This window comes from Pituophis catenifer, unplaced genomic scaffold (genome assembly GCF_029215685.1).
Source record: "Pituophis catenifer annectens isolate HBS135680 unplaced genomic scaffold, rPitCat1.0.hap2 SCAF_2, whole genome shotgun sequence".
Lineage (NCBI taxonomy): Eukaryota > Metazoa > Chordata > Lepidosauria > Squamata > Colubridae > Pituophis > Pituophis catenifer.
The window spans coordinates 45,683,318-45,698,261 of NW_027256882.1; the positions used below are offsets into that span (position 1 = coordinate 45,683,318).

The following is a 14,944-nucleotide window of genomic DNA, read 5'->3' on the forward strand; positions in this document are numbered from 1 at the left end:
CTAGTCCCCTTTGTGGATCCTTGTATGGGAAATAAGATGGCTGTTGCTACGAAAGGTTTTTCCACACTCCATGCATTTGTATGGCTTCTCCCCCGTGTGGTTCCTTCTATGATAAGTAAAATGACTGTGTTGTCTAAGGCCCTTTCCACACTCCAAGCATTTATATGGCTTCTCTCCTGTGTGCATCCTTTTATGAGGAGCAAGTTGACTGCTATAAGTAAAGGTCTTTCCACACTCCATGCATTTATATGGCTTTTCTCCTGTGTGGATCCTTTGATGGGATAAGTTTACTGCTTGTTCTGAAGTCCTTTCCACACTCCATGCATTTATATGGCTTCTCTCCTGTGTGGATCCTTCTATGGGTGGTAAGATGATCACGTTGGGTGAAGTGCTTTCCACACTCCATACATTTTAATGGCTTCTCCCCTGTGTGGATCCTTTCATGGGACATAAGATTACTGTGTTGGCTGAAGCCCTTTTCCACACTCCATGCATTTGTATGGCTTTTCTCCTGTGTGGATCCTTTTATGGGAATTAAGACTACTCTGTTGGCTAAAGCCCTTGGTTGTCACATGTAAATGCCTTATTCTCTAATATGTAAATAGTATATGAACGGGATATCAGGGGTTAATTTATTCTTCACTTCTTAATGTATTCATACTTTACCACTCCCATACCTAGCTCCACCCATTGTATATATAAGGAGCTGCTCGCACCCATTCCTTGCTTCTATCTGTGAATATTCAGTGAATATAGAATGCCTTGTGTAAATAAAAAGAGACATATTTGAACTCTTAATTCTTACTAGATTTATTGAGTCTGATCCTGAAAATATTGCAACAAGCTGGTAGCAGAGGATGGTTGAATTGACTCAATAAAAACTTAAACATGTCTAAGAGAGATAGGCCCAACACCAGGGCATACAGCAAAGAAATGGAAACGGATCAAGAAATAATCGATGAGTCCACAAATGCGATTTCGAGAGAATCTGAAGAATACACCACTGAAGACGAAGAAATAATAAATGAAAATGATGACTGAGAGGAAATCAAAATAGAAAACAACGAACTCAGGTCAGAGATATTAAAACTGCTAAAAAGCCAGAAGAACGATGAAAGCCTCATCGCGAACCTCCAAAATATGCTAAAAAACAGCGGAGCAGCGAGAGAGAAGCACATCGCTACTGAAAAGCCCAAAGATTCAAAAATAGTGAGTGATACGATTACAGAAAAAAACGCTATGAAGAAGAAAAACGGTGATCCCGCGCAAAATTTTGAATGGCAGCCATCTTGGTTTCAACAGACCTCCAGGGTGAGCGAAGCAGAGCCAATCAGAAAACTCGATTCAAAATTTCTGGCGCGAAAGACACTAGTAGATAATGAAAACGAAAAAGAAAAGTCAAACACCTCAGAAGAATCAGAATCGGAAAGTGAAGGTGATTCAACAGATACTCAAATAAAGTCAGCAATGAAAACGCTTTTTGCTGCATTTGGACCGAAACTAAAGATTACCAAAAAGTCAACTAGAAAGCAAGCGAGCAAGCCAACGTCTCAAAATCTACCCGCTCCCATCCTGACGACGAGAGCACCGACGCCTGAACCCAGAGAGCCCTGCAGATACCGCCCCACACCGCAGACCGATGCAAGCACCAACGCCCTCAAGAGAAGAAAAAGAACAACCGCCATCGTCAGGACTCCCAAGATCGAGCCGGAGACGGATTCATCTGAGGAGGAGCAGAACGAGCGAGCCACAACGACGAGAACCTCTCACGACGACTCCAGGGACGAAATAAGCAACGCGCATGCGCAAGACTACGCAGACAGCCCAGGAAGACATGAGTTGCTGAAAGGATCGTGCAGGCTCGTTGCGAGCATTCCCACGCCGTTTTGTAATTTCCAGCATTTACGAGACCACGGACTACCTCCGGTTGTAAGTAATGGACCCAATAATGTCGGAAACTTGCCCAGTGACTTCCCAAAGCTGAGGATAGATGGCATTAATTTACAAGAATGGTATCAGCAGCTCCAGGTTGTCTTTATGAAAGAAAACTTGCTGTTTTTTATCACTAATCCCCCAAAAAGACCTTGGACTCTAAAGTTAGACTGCTTACACCATACAGCATTTTTCTTATTAATTTCTAGTGTATCTCCTGCTATGTATCACAGCATTAAGCAAAATCTAACTGTCTCAGAAATTATTCAATGCATGTTCAATTTATTTCACAGTGATAGTGTAGCTACTACCACAAGAATATCTAAAGATTTCTTTTCTTCTAGGATAAAACCAGGGGTTTCTATAAGTGAACATTTAATATCCTTAAACAAAATAAGAGCTGAACTGCATCTAAGGGGGGAGGTGATTTCAGACCAAACGATGAAAAGTGTTATCATCAACTCACTTGACCCATCATGGGATAATTATATGTCACATTTAGACACAATCAATCTAGGATACTTATCCATAGAAAGTCTATCCAATAAGTTAATAGCTGAAGACAATTCAAGGAGGAGTCGCTCTAACAACCACATAGAACACAAACCATATAGAAAAGTAGCTTTTCAAGAAAGATATAATGAAACATTTAGATGCCACAACTGTGGATCCAGGGAACACAATAGGAGAGATTGCCCCAAAATTCTAAAAGAAAGACATAGGTCAGAACACAGAAACAAATACAACTATAGACAGTCTTCCATTGATAGACATAGATATAGAAGCCCTCCAAATTACAAAGAGCATAGAGGGGGCAGAGATAATTCAAAGGATAGAAAATCTGGTTCACTGAATGGACTAAACAAACAAGACAACACTAACATACAGCAAACTGAGAACAATAATTGGCTTATTGATTCTGGAGCAACTAATCACACCACTAATAATAAAAGTATATTGTCTTCATTTGTAGAAGATAAATTTGTAATAAAGGTAGCTAACCAAGAAAAGGTCCAAGTATTAGGTAGAGGGAATGTAACCTTGCCTGGCCTAGGAAAAATAGAGGGGGTATTACTAATACCTGAAATACCTCATAACATACTAAGTGCCATAAAACTAAGCAGAGATTCTGATATTAATATTGTGTTTTCAAAAGGGAAAGCGACCTTGGAGAAAAATAAAATAGATGTAGGTACAGTAATGATTAAAGGAGGCCTACCTTATTTAATAACAAAAGAGAAATGGTTACATAATATTGATTCAAATATGGAAGATTGTATTGAACTAGATAATGGAAACGTTAGCAACAGTGACAATGATGAATGCAAAGTAGCTCATGATCACAAGGATGCACATAATGAAAAAAAACCAAAAATAGGTAAACCAATTCATGATGAGTGTGCTCATGTTTTACATAGGAAGTTAGGACATGCCAGTTTTCCTGTAGTACAAAAAATGACTGAACACGCAGAAGGTGTTAAAATAAAAAATTGTGAAAACTATTTGGAATGCTCAGTATGTAAATCTACAAAACTAAAAACTAGTCCCAGGCCTAGAAAATCAACAAGGTCAACCAACAAAATCTTTGATTTAGTACACATGGACCTGGTTGGTCCACTAACTCCATCAATCACTTATAAAAAACGTTACTTCTTAACCATTGTGGACGATTATAGTCGCTATGGGTTTGTTTACACATTAAAACACAAAGGTGAAACTTTTCAGAAATTTAAAGAATTTTACAAACGCGTAGAAACACAACACAATATCAAAATAAAACAAATCATGACAGATAGGGGATGTGAATTCATGTCTAAGGAATTCTCCCAATGGCTGAAGGACAAAGGAATGTTACATTACACATCTAGCCCATTTTCTGCATTCCAGAACGGAGTTGTAGAGAGGAAGAACTCAACATTACAAACCATGATTAGATGCACATTAGAAGATGCTGGCTTAAGCAAACAATTCTGGTCAGAAGCCTTACATTATTCCAATTACACACAAAATAGAACTTGGTCCAGCATTGTAAATAAGACACCATATGAAGTGATGTATAATAGGAAACCAAAATTAGCACACATGCACATATTTGGAGTCACTGCAGACGTACACATACCTAAACAATTAAGAAGAAAGGGAGAAAATGTGTCTAGAAGACTTAGATTTATGGGATATGAGACAGGTACAAAAGGATACAGATTCATTGATAATAATAACAAATTTATAGTTTCCAGAACAGCTGTGTTCCATGAACAGGCCAACTGGTCTAAAATACATCTTAATGAAATATTCCCAAGCAACAACACAGATACAAAATCCCAAGAGAAAAGGACTATAGAAAAGCAAAATGACAACAAACATAGAAACAAAACCAAAACATGGACAAATAGTCAACACAAAATAAAGACAGATACATTAACAAAAAAGGAAGCAAGATATTTACACGATAATAATAGTAAACCTGAAAAAACAATTAGAAACACCAGAAACCAAATGCCAAATAAATATAAGGATTATATAATGCATATGGATGGAGAATCAACGACACCTAATACGTATGAGGAAGTGTTAAAACTTCCTCGTAGAGAAAAAGAAAAATGGGAACTAGCAATGACAAAAGAGATGGAAAGTTTACAAGGATTAAATGTATTTACACCTGCAATTGCACCAAAGGACAAAACCATTATTGGCACTAGGTGGATATATAAAATTAAAAATTTAGAGGGAGGCAACACTCTATACAAGGCTAGATTAGTTGCACAAGGTTATGCACAGAAATATCCGGAGGACTATACTGACACATACTCCCCCACAGTAAGAACTGAGAGTGTCAAAACAGCTCTAGTTGTAGCTTCAGCACTCAATCTCGATGTATTCCAATATGACATACAGACTGCGTATTTACACGCAAAATTAGATAAAGAAATATATGTAAGAGCACCTCACAGTCAATACACAAACAAAAATGAAACTTGGTTATTAAACAAAAGTTTATACGGGTTAAAACAATCTGGTAAACGATGGTATGACTGTTTAGTAAAAGTACTTAAAACTATGGATTTCAATGCTACTACTGCTGATAACTGTTTCTTTGTTAAAAAGGGTGATGATTACATAGAATTTGTATTGATCTATGTGGATGACATTTTGTACATAGGTAAACATAAAGAGAGAAGAGAAACATTTGTAACAAAGCTAAATGAACATTTCTCATTGAAATCTTTAGGCAAAGTAAGTAAGTATCTTGGTGTTCAAATTAGTAAAACTAGAAGAGGATTCAAGCTTTCTCAGAGAGATAAGATCATAGAACTCTTGAACAAATGTAATCTAAGCGATGCCAAACCCTGTGACACTCCTATGCAGACTGACTTCCTAAGAAATGCAGATGAATCTTCCCCTGAATTCAAAGATAACACATTCTATAGATCAATCATAGGTTCCCTTCTTTACATTTCCAATTGGACTAGACCTGATATCGCTTTACCCCTCAATTTATTGTCCAGACATGTTAGCAAACCTACAATGTACCATTGGGAAGCTGTTAAAAGGATATTAAGATATTTAAAGAATACCATAGATTTTTGTTTGATATTAGAGCCTAATAATGTCAAGGAGCCAAACCTCACATGTTACGCAGATGCGGATTGGGCTGGAGACACTTCATGCAGAAAAAGTACATCTGGTTATTTATTTCTCCTAAACGGTTGTCCAGTTTACTGGTACACTGGCAAACAAGATTTAGTGGCCACTTCAACGACGGAAGCGGAATATGTTTGTTTGTCTAAAGCAGCAAATAACCTTGTATGGTTTAATGATTTAATTTCTAATGTTTGGAAAAAACCTGCCCTACCTTTTGTCATGCATGAAGATAATAAAGCGGCTATCGAAATATCTAGATCTGACGCCATTGGACAGAGGTCCAGACATATTGACATAAAATTTAAACATGTGAGACAATTATCTCAGGATGGATTTATTAAAGCGGTACATTGTGAGACATCAGAACAATTAGCTGACATATTGACAAAGCCTTTGCCATCCAAGCAACATAAATACTTGACTTCCAAGTTATATGTTTTGTATTGTTCTGAATCTGAATGTAATTGGTGTAGCATATTGAATCGGCATTTAGAGGGGGATTTGTCACATGTAAATGCCTTATTCTCTAATATGTAAATAGTATATGAACGGGATATCAGGGGTTAATTTATTCTTCACTTCTTAATGTATTCATACTTTACCACTCCCATACCTAGCTCCACCCATTGTATATATAAGGAGCTGCTCGCACCCATTCCTTGCTTCTATCTGTGAATATTCAGTGAATATAGAATGCCTTGTGTAAATAAAAAGAGACATATTTGAACTCTTAATTCTTACTAGATTTATTGAGTCTGATCCTGAAAATATTGCAACATTGGTGTTATGTCCGTGCATGCATGAGCAGAGGCTTTTCCTTCTGCTGTGCAGGTGTGAGATGTATTTTAAAGTTATTGGTTAAAGGCTGACAGTTTCTTATAAAAAGGGGCTGTCAGTAGGGAACTGCATGTTGGTTTATAATGAATCCTTATCTTAAATAAATTTATCTATAAATCTTAAATAAATGTTGCTGCTGGAAGTCTGGCTCCTCCTCTGTGTTCCCACGCACAACATTTCATTGGCGACGAAGGAGGGAATGCTGGGCTCTGAGCCAACATAGAGAAGTGCTGATTGAGAGGTCATAGAGATAAAAGGAGCACGTGTGAGTGATGACTGTTGTTTTGGAAAGAGAATGGCTAACCCACCACAGTTTGCTCCATTTGATCCTGAAACACAGACTTGGGATTCTTATTTAATCCTTTTTGACTGTATATAGAGCCGAGGTGGCTCAGTGGTTAGAGTGCAGTACTGCAGCTACTTCAGCTGACTGCTAGTTCAGCAGATCAGCGGATCAAATCTCACCGGATCAAGGTTGACTCAGCCTTCCATCCTTCCGAGGTGGGTAAAATGAGGACCCAGATTGTTGGGGGCAATATGCTATTTAGTATACTGTCTTTGGTGTAAGCCGCCCAGAGTCCTCGGAGAGTGGGCGGCATAGAAATATGACTAATAAAAAATAAAATATGACTAATATTGGAAGCTAATGACTATACAAATATCACAGACAATCGTAAATGAGTGCTTTTCTTGAGCATTTGTGGAAGTGTTTGAGATGGCGAGGGCTCTCATTGCACCCCAACACCTTCAGACAGTTCCTTGGGACATATTATTAAGCAAATTGCGGGGACATTATGCTCCCTGACCATCTTGCATTGCTAGAAGACATGCTTTTTACCATAGGGACCAGGTGGAGGGTGAGTCTATCAGCTGTTACATGGCAGCCCTCTGGAAAGCAGCTATTTATTGTGAATTTAGCAACCTAGATGAAGCCGTTCGAGACAGATTGGTCTGTGGGGTTCGGGATGTTCGGTTAGAGATGATTATTGGTGAAACCAACATTAACACTAAAGACAGCAGTAGAGGAGGCGCAAGCCGCCAAATCATCAAACAGATCAATGGAAGAGATTCAGAAGTCGGGCAATCCCCTGGCGGCTAGAAGGGGGGCAACCATCCATTGGAGAGAGGTGGAATTCCAGGGGGACACTGAAGATGAGAAAGATAATCATGATGATGTCCATTGGTTGAGGGCGGCCAGTAAGAATCACAGATTGACCAAGGACCGGAAACTGTCCTCCTCGTGTAAAGGGTGCGGCGGAAACCACCCAAGAGCTATGTGTCACCATATAAACATCATTTGTAGATGGTATGGGAAGAAGGGTAACCTTGCACAAGTTTGCCATGCCACATTGCCTGCCCCCAAAACAGGACAGACTTCAATTCGTAATGGGGGGGAGGGAAGCGTGGCCCGCTGAGACTAAGAACCCCAGAGGATGAGTGTTTTACTATTAACACGGATGTCCGTTATTTAGAGAGAGTGAACAATCAAACCGGAATTCTGTGAAGTAGTAAAATTTACATTACCATCCGTATTGTGGAAGTGGATATGGGGTCAGCAAGAACAATCATATCCTGGCACACCCTACAGAGATTGGTGCCACATGGAGCCGAGTGGAAGTTTATGCATAGCCATATTTGTTTGAGAGATTATCAGCAAAATAACAACCCCATCAAGGATAGTGGAACGTTCCACGTAGAACATAAAGACTTCTCCGGGCCACTTAAATTGGTTGTTGTAGAAGGTGCATTGCCTAACCTCCTGGGACTGGATTGGTTTGCAGCTTTGGGGTTAGAGATCACCGGGGTTCATAAAATCCTGGGAGAAACTGTCGGAGAGTTGAGTAAAGAGTTCGCCGACTTCCGGTGGCACCGCAGGCACTGGCAGTCGTTCCTTTTGGATCGTCGGCCCCGCGAACTCATTAAAACCGCTAAGACAGTGCAAATCAGCTGTCTGGCGGTCTGGAAACCTTCCCCTTGGGAGAAGAGAGGAAGGCAAGCAGCCGGACAAAGGTAGAGCTCCCCAAAAGCCCTAGGAATAATTCTGGGGCTTGGAGGGTGAGAGCTCCCTGGTAGCCCGACTGAGCTCCGGATCCGGGACTTTTCTGCTTTAAGCAGAACAAGACGCCGCGACCACCCCTACAATCAACATTCAGCTTTAAAATAATCTCAAAGCAGGCAGAACAGAAACAGGAGTCCTAGCAACTGCAAGTACTGAACTTTAACTCTGTGTCTATATTTCTTCCTTCGAAGATTTTTAAAAAAGGAAAGAAAAAATGGAGCCTGAACTGTAACAGGGCGTGGAAAAAGTGAAAGTTATAGTGAAAGTGATTGTTAACATTGTTAGCACTTTAAAGGCTGTTTAAGTGTATTGGATTCTATACTAAAGAAAGGAAGATTTAAAGTGGAAAGACTACAGTTTGGATTTTAAATAAATTATAATACTTACAAAAGATTTAAAAATAATTGGACTTACTGATTTGGTTGCTGTAAGAAGTACAAATTGAAAGTTAAAAATGGCTTCTAAGCAAATAAAATCTGGCTTTAAAAGTGCTGGAGGATCACCAGCACAACCATCAAAGCTACAATCTTTGTCTACTTCAAACCCACAAATATTGACTTTGGAAGCTTTACAGGAATGTTTACAGGAGGCTTTTAAGCAACAAACCTCTGTTTTAGAGGGGAAAATTAAGGGAATGTCTGATGAGATGGCTGAAATTAAGGAAGTTATCCAAACTCGGAATAAGGAAATAAGAGAAGATATTGTAATGGCATTTCAGGGTCTGGCAAAACATATTGAATTGTTGGATGAAAGAGTAGAAGAAATTAATCAGTCTAATGTGAATTTGGAAAATAAAATGGATGAAGTCCAGACCAAGGTGGATAGGGTAGACGATGAAGTGGTGATGTTACAATATAGAGCGATGGAGTTTGCCCTGAGAGTAAGAGGTTTGAGAGAGCACAATCGAGAGAACTTGAGAGAGATCTTTGCAGAGGCTTTTGCAAAGATAACTGGAGAGCAACAAGCAGATCTTTCATTGCAAATTGACAAAATATATTGTGTTAATTCCTGGTTTGCTAGACAGAACCAACTGCCAAGAGATATTGTGTTTATTTTACAACAAGGAGGACCCGAAATGAAATTTTACAAGCCTTCTATAAAAATAAACTTCAACTGGCAGGACAAGAGGTTTTAGTACTGAAAGAAATCCCTCCAAAAATGCTGAGAAGCAGAAAGGAGTTTGCTTTTTTGGTGGATGAACTTAGAAATCGACAGATTCAGTTTAGATGGGATGTTCCAGCTGGACTGGTGGTGAATTACATGGGAGAAAGGCATCGCCTTAACACAATTTGGAAGGCAAAAGATTTTTATATTAATGTATTAAAGGCTGGATGCCCATCATCTCTGGAAATGAGGAGAAGAAAAGAAGAGCTGGCAATACAGGGAAAGAAGGAAAGTAAACAGCCACAAGCGGCAGGAGAGACATTGCTTATTGAAGAAGATTTACTGCAACTTTTTGGTACTGTTCAACCTTTGGAAGTAGCAGAAAAAAGAGAAGAACCAAAAGATCAAAGACAGACTCGAGCTGCAGCTAAACGAAGAGAACAAGATTTAAAGACACAGCAAACCCAAATGAAAGCTCAAGAAGCTACAAAAACAGAAGCAGTGGGAGGAGCAAGGCCAAAGAGAAAGGTGCGGGAGGATCTTCAGCTGGCACTTCAGAAGCTTCAAGGCGCCAAGAATGGCAACTAAATTTTTGACCTGGAAAGTCAATGGTTTAAATTCACCGCAAAAGAGAAAGAAAATATTTCATTATCTGAAACAGTTTAAAAACGATGTAATTTGTCTACAAGAAACACAAATTAGAATGACAGACCAAAAATATTTCATAAATTCAAGATTGGGAACACATTTTGTTGCATCTGCTCCAGAGAAGAAAAATGGTATAGTTATATACCTAAAGACAGATTTAACAGCCAAACTAATTGAGGCAGATGTTCAAGGAAGATACATTGCAATTGAATTTCTAATAGAAGGGAAGAAAACACTTTTAATTGGAGTATATGCTCCCAACCAACAGCAAGAAAAAATTTATAAGCTTTTGCATACCAAAATAATACAATGGGATTATAAATCGTGTATATTAATGGGTGATTGGAATGGAGTATTGGATGCTCAAAAGGACAAAAAAGCATTGCTTCAAAATACCCAAAATTGTGCAAGATTGCCTAAATCTTTTTTCGACATGATGGATGATATGGAGCTGAGAGATATCTGGCGAGAGCGAAATGTTGAAGAAAAGGATTTTACTTGTTTTTCTGATAGACACCAATCTTTTTCTAGGATTGATTTCATACTAATCACTAATGATTTTTTTTCTAGGGTGAAGAAGACGAAGATATGCTCATGAACTTTAACTGATCATAGCCCGGTGTGGATGGAATTAGAACAGGAAAAGGCAGCTAGAAGATATTGGAGGATAAATGAAAATTTGTTTAGATATGAGGAAAATGTGAAAGAATGTAAAAAACAAATGAAAGAATTTTTTGTTATGAATATGCATAAGGGTACACCTATGGAAATGGTTTGGGATGCAAGTAAAGCATATATGAGAGGAACCTTAATACATTTGTATAATAAATATAAACGTAGACAAGAAAAGAAACAGAGGGACTTAGAAGAGGAAATAAAAAAGAAAGAGCAGGCACTTATATTGAATCCAACAGATAAGAAAATAAAGGAAACAATAAATTTGCTGCGAGGGCAGTTCAACATGTTGATGGCAGATCAAGTGGCAACTAACTTACAATATGCTAAACATAATACTTTCTGTAATGTGAATAAACCAGGTAGATGATTAGCTTATTTGTTAAGGACAAAACCAAAGCTACGTACCATAGAAAAAATAGAATACAAAGGTAAAGGGGTATATCAACAAAATATGATTAAAAAAGCTTTTTTACCATTTTATACAAAGTTATATGCTAGTGATACAATTCAAGGTAAAGACATAGATAGATATTTACAGGAGGAGAATATTCCTGTAGTTACATCAGAGCAAAGGGAAGGACTGAACCAACCAATAACCTCGGAGGAAATTATTTTAGCAATTAAACAGTTAAAAGGGGGTAAAGCTCTAGGCACAGATGGACTGACAGCTGTTTATTATAAAAATTTGCAGTTAGAAATGGTAGAACTGCTTAAGGAATTATTTAGTAAGATTCAAGCCGGAGGAGAGGTACCACCATCCTGGAGAACAGCTTTTATTTCATTGATTCCAAAGGAGGATCAAGATCGTAGTCAACCTAAAAATTATAGGCCAATATCGCTTTTAAATACTGATAAGATTTTTGCTAAAATATTAGCAAATAGGTTAATGATAGTTATGCAACAAAATATTCATAATGATCAATCTGGATTTATAAGTGGGAGACAAATGAAAAGTAATGTAAGACAAATTATAAATTTATTGGAATATCTGGAAAGAAACAACCAAGTCCCTGCAGCGCTTATTTTTTTGGATGTGGAGAAGGATGGGGGGCACCATGCTACGGTGGTTCTCCTCCTTTCTCTCAGACCGGTCGCAGTTCGTGTTGGCAGGGGGGCAAAGATCGACCTCGAGGCCTCTTATATGTGGAGTGCCTCAGGGGTCGGTCCTCTCGCCCCTTCTGTTCAACATTTATGTGAAGCCGCTGGGTGAGATCATCCGTGGCTTTGGGGTGAAGCACCATCAGTACGCTGATGACACCCAGCTGTACATCTCCACCCCAGGCCACCCCAACAATGCCTTTGAAGTGATGTCCCGATGCCTGGAGGCTGTGCAGATCTGGATGGGGAGAAACAGGCTCAAGCTCAACCCTTCCAAGATGGAGTGGCTGTGGTTCCCGGCATCCCGATATAGTCAGTTGACTCCATCACTGACTGTTGGGGGCGAGTCTTTGGCCCCTTCAGAGAGGGCTCGCAATCTGGGAGTCCTCCTGGATACGCAGCTGTCCTTGGAGGAACATCTGACGGCTGTTGCCAGGGGGACTTTTTGTCAGGTTCGCCTGATCCGCCAGTTACCGCCCTTTCTTGATCGGGATGCCCTGTGCACAGTCACTCATGCCCTCGTCACCTCTCGCCTGGACTACTGCAACGCTCTCTACATGGGGCTCCCCTTGAAGGGCACCCGGAGGCTCCAACTGGTCCAGAATGCGGCCGCGCGGGTAGTCACAGGAGCTACCTGGCGCTCCCATATAACACCTCTCCTGCGTGAGCTGCACTGGCTCCCAGTGGTCTTCCGGGTGCACTTCAAGGTGTTGGTTATCACCTTTAAAGCGCTCCATGGCATAGGACCTAGTTATCTTCGAGACCGCCTGCTGCCACCGACGGCCTCCCATCGACCTGTGCGCTCCCATAGAGAGGGCCTCCTCAGGGTGCCATCAGCCAAACAATGCAGGCTGGTGACCCCCAGGGGGAGGGCCTTCTCTGTGGGAGCACCTACCCTCTGGAATCAGCTGCCCCCAGAGATAAGGAGAATCCAAGACCTCGGTGCCTTCCGCGGTGCCCTTAAAACTTTCTTTTTCCAGGAAGCCGGGCTGGCCTAACACTTTTTAAATGTTTTAATTGGTTTGTTACTGTTTTTAATTATGGGGCCAAATTTATATATATATCTTTTAATGGTATTTTAATATTTGTACTCTATGTTTTTATGTGGCTGTACACCGCCCTGAGTCCTTAGGGAGAAGGGCGGTATACAAATTCAAAAATAAAATAAATAAAATAAATAAATAAATTTGATCGATTGAATTGGCAATTTTTATTGAAAATAATAGAAAAGATGCAGTTTGGAGAGTACTTTACACAATCTATTAGGGCAACATATCAGAGACAAACAGCACAAATAATAATTAATGGTGGTTTAACAGAAACTTTTAAAATTGAAAAAGGAACAAGACAGGGGTGCCCTTTATCACCATTATTGTTTATTTTAACTTTGGGGGTCAAATAAAATAAAGGGAATTAAAATTAGACATCATGATTATAGACTAAGAGCATTCGCAGATGACTTGGTTGTTACTTTAACTCAACTAGTACAATCAGTTACAGGTTTAATTGATATAATTAGCCAATATGGACAAATGTCTGGATTTAAAATAACAAAAAACAAAGATAATAACTAAAAATATGACGGTAAAGCAAAAAGAAGAATTAGAAAGATTAACAGGATTTGAAATAGTAAAAAAGGTTAAATATTTAGGGGTATATATTACAGCTTCAAATATAAAATTATATAAAAATAATTATGATTTGTTATGGCAAAAAATACAGAAAGAAATGGAGAATTGGGGAAAATTACAATTATCCTTGTTGGGAAGAATAGCAGCAATAAAAATGAACATTTTACCCAGGTTTTTATTTTTGTTCCAAATGATGCCAATACTCAAGAAAGATGAAAACTTGAGAGAATGGCAGAAGGTATTAATAATTTTGTTTGGGCAGGGAGAAGACCAAGAATAAAGTTAAAAATAATGCAAGATATACGTGAAAGAGGAGGTCTTAAAATGTCTAATTTAAGATTATACTATGAAGCAGCTGTCCTATCAATAATTAGTGATTGGATTAATTCAACAGAAGAAAGAATATTGAATATTGAAGGATATGATTTGTTATATGGTTGCCATGCTTACTTATTATATGATAAGAAGGTAGATAAGACTTTTAAAAGCCATATATTAAGGAATGCCTTGTTACGAGTTTGGAAAAAGTATCTGTCAGATGTAAATGCCTTATTCTCCAATGTGTAAATAGTATATGAACGGGGTATCAGGGGTTAATTTATTCTTCACTCCTTAATGTATTCATAATTCACCACTCCCACATCTAGCTCCTCCCATTGTATATATAAGGAGCTGTCTGCATCTTTTTCCTTGCTTCTATCTGTGAATATTCAGTGAATATAGAATGCCTGTTGTAAATAAAAGAAAATATATTCAAACCTCTAACTCTCACTAATCTTATTGAGTCTGATCCTGAAAATATTGCAACAAGCTGGTAGCAGAGGATGGTTAATTGACTCAATAAAAACTTAAAAATGTCTAAGAAAGATAGGCCCAACACCAGGGCATACAGCAAAGAAATGGAAACAGAACAAGAAATAATCAACGAATCCACAAACGCAATTTCGAGAGAATCCGAAGAATACACCACTGAAGACGAAGAAATTATAGATGAAAATGATGACCAGGAGGAAATCGAAATAGAGAATAACGAACTCAGGTCAGAAATATTAAAACTATTAAAGAGCCAGAAGAACGATGAAAGCCTCATCGCGAACCTCCAAGATATGCTGAAGAACAGCGGAGCAGCGAGAGAGAAAAACATCACTAATGAAAAGTCTAAAGACCCAAAAATAGTGAGTGATATGACTGCAGAAAAAAATATTGTGAAGAAGAAAAACGGTGATCCAGCGCGAAATTTTGAATGGCAGCCATCTTGGTTTCAACAGGCCTCCAAGGTGAGCGAAGCAGAGCCAATCAAAAAGCTCAATTCAAA

The 14,944-nt window shown here is 38.9% G+C and overlaps 1 protein-coding gene across 1 annotated transcript in view; it reads right to left on the reverse strand.

The window, feature by feature from the left end:
• Positions 1-14,944, reverse strand: part of LOC139312198 (zinc finger protein 678-like) — a 28,482-nt gene continuing 13,538 nt past the window's right edge. Inside the window, 2 exon segments of the mRNA XM_070936792.1 lie at positions 1-283; positions 285-421. Coding sequence (XP_070792893.1) covers positions 1-283; positions 285-421 — 420 coding nt within the window.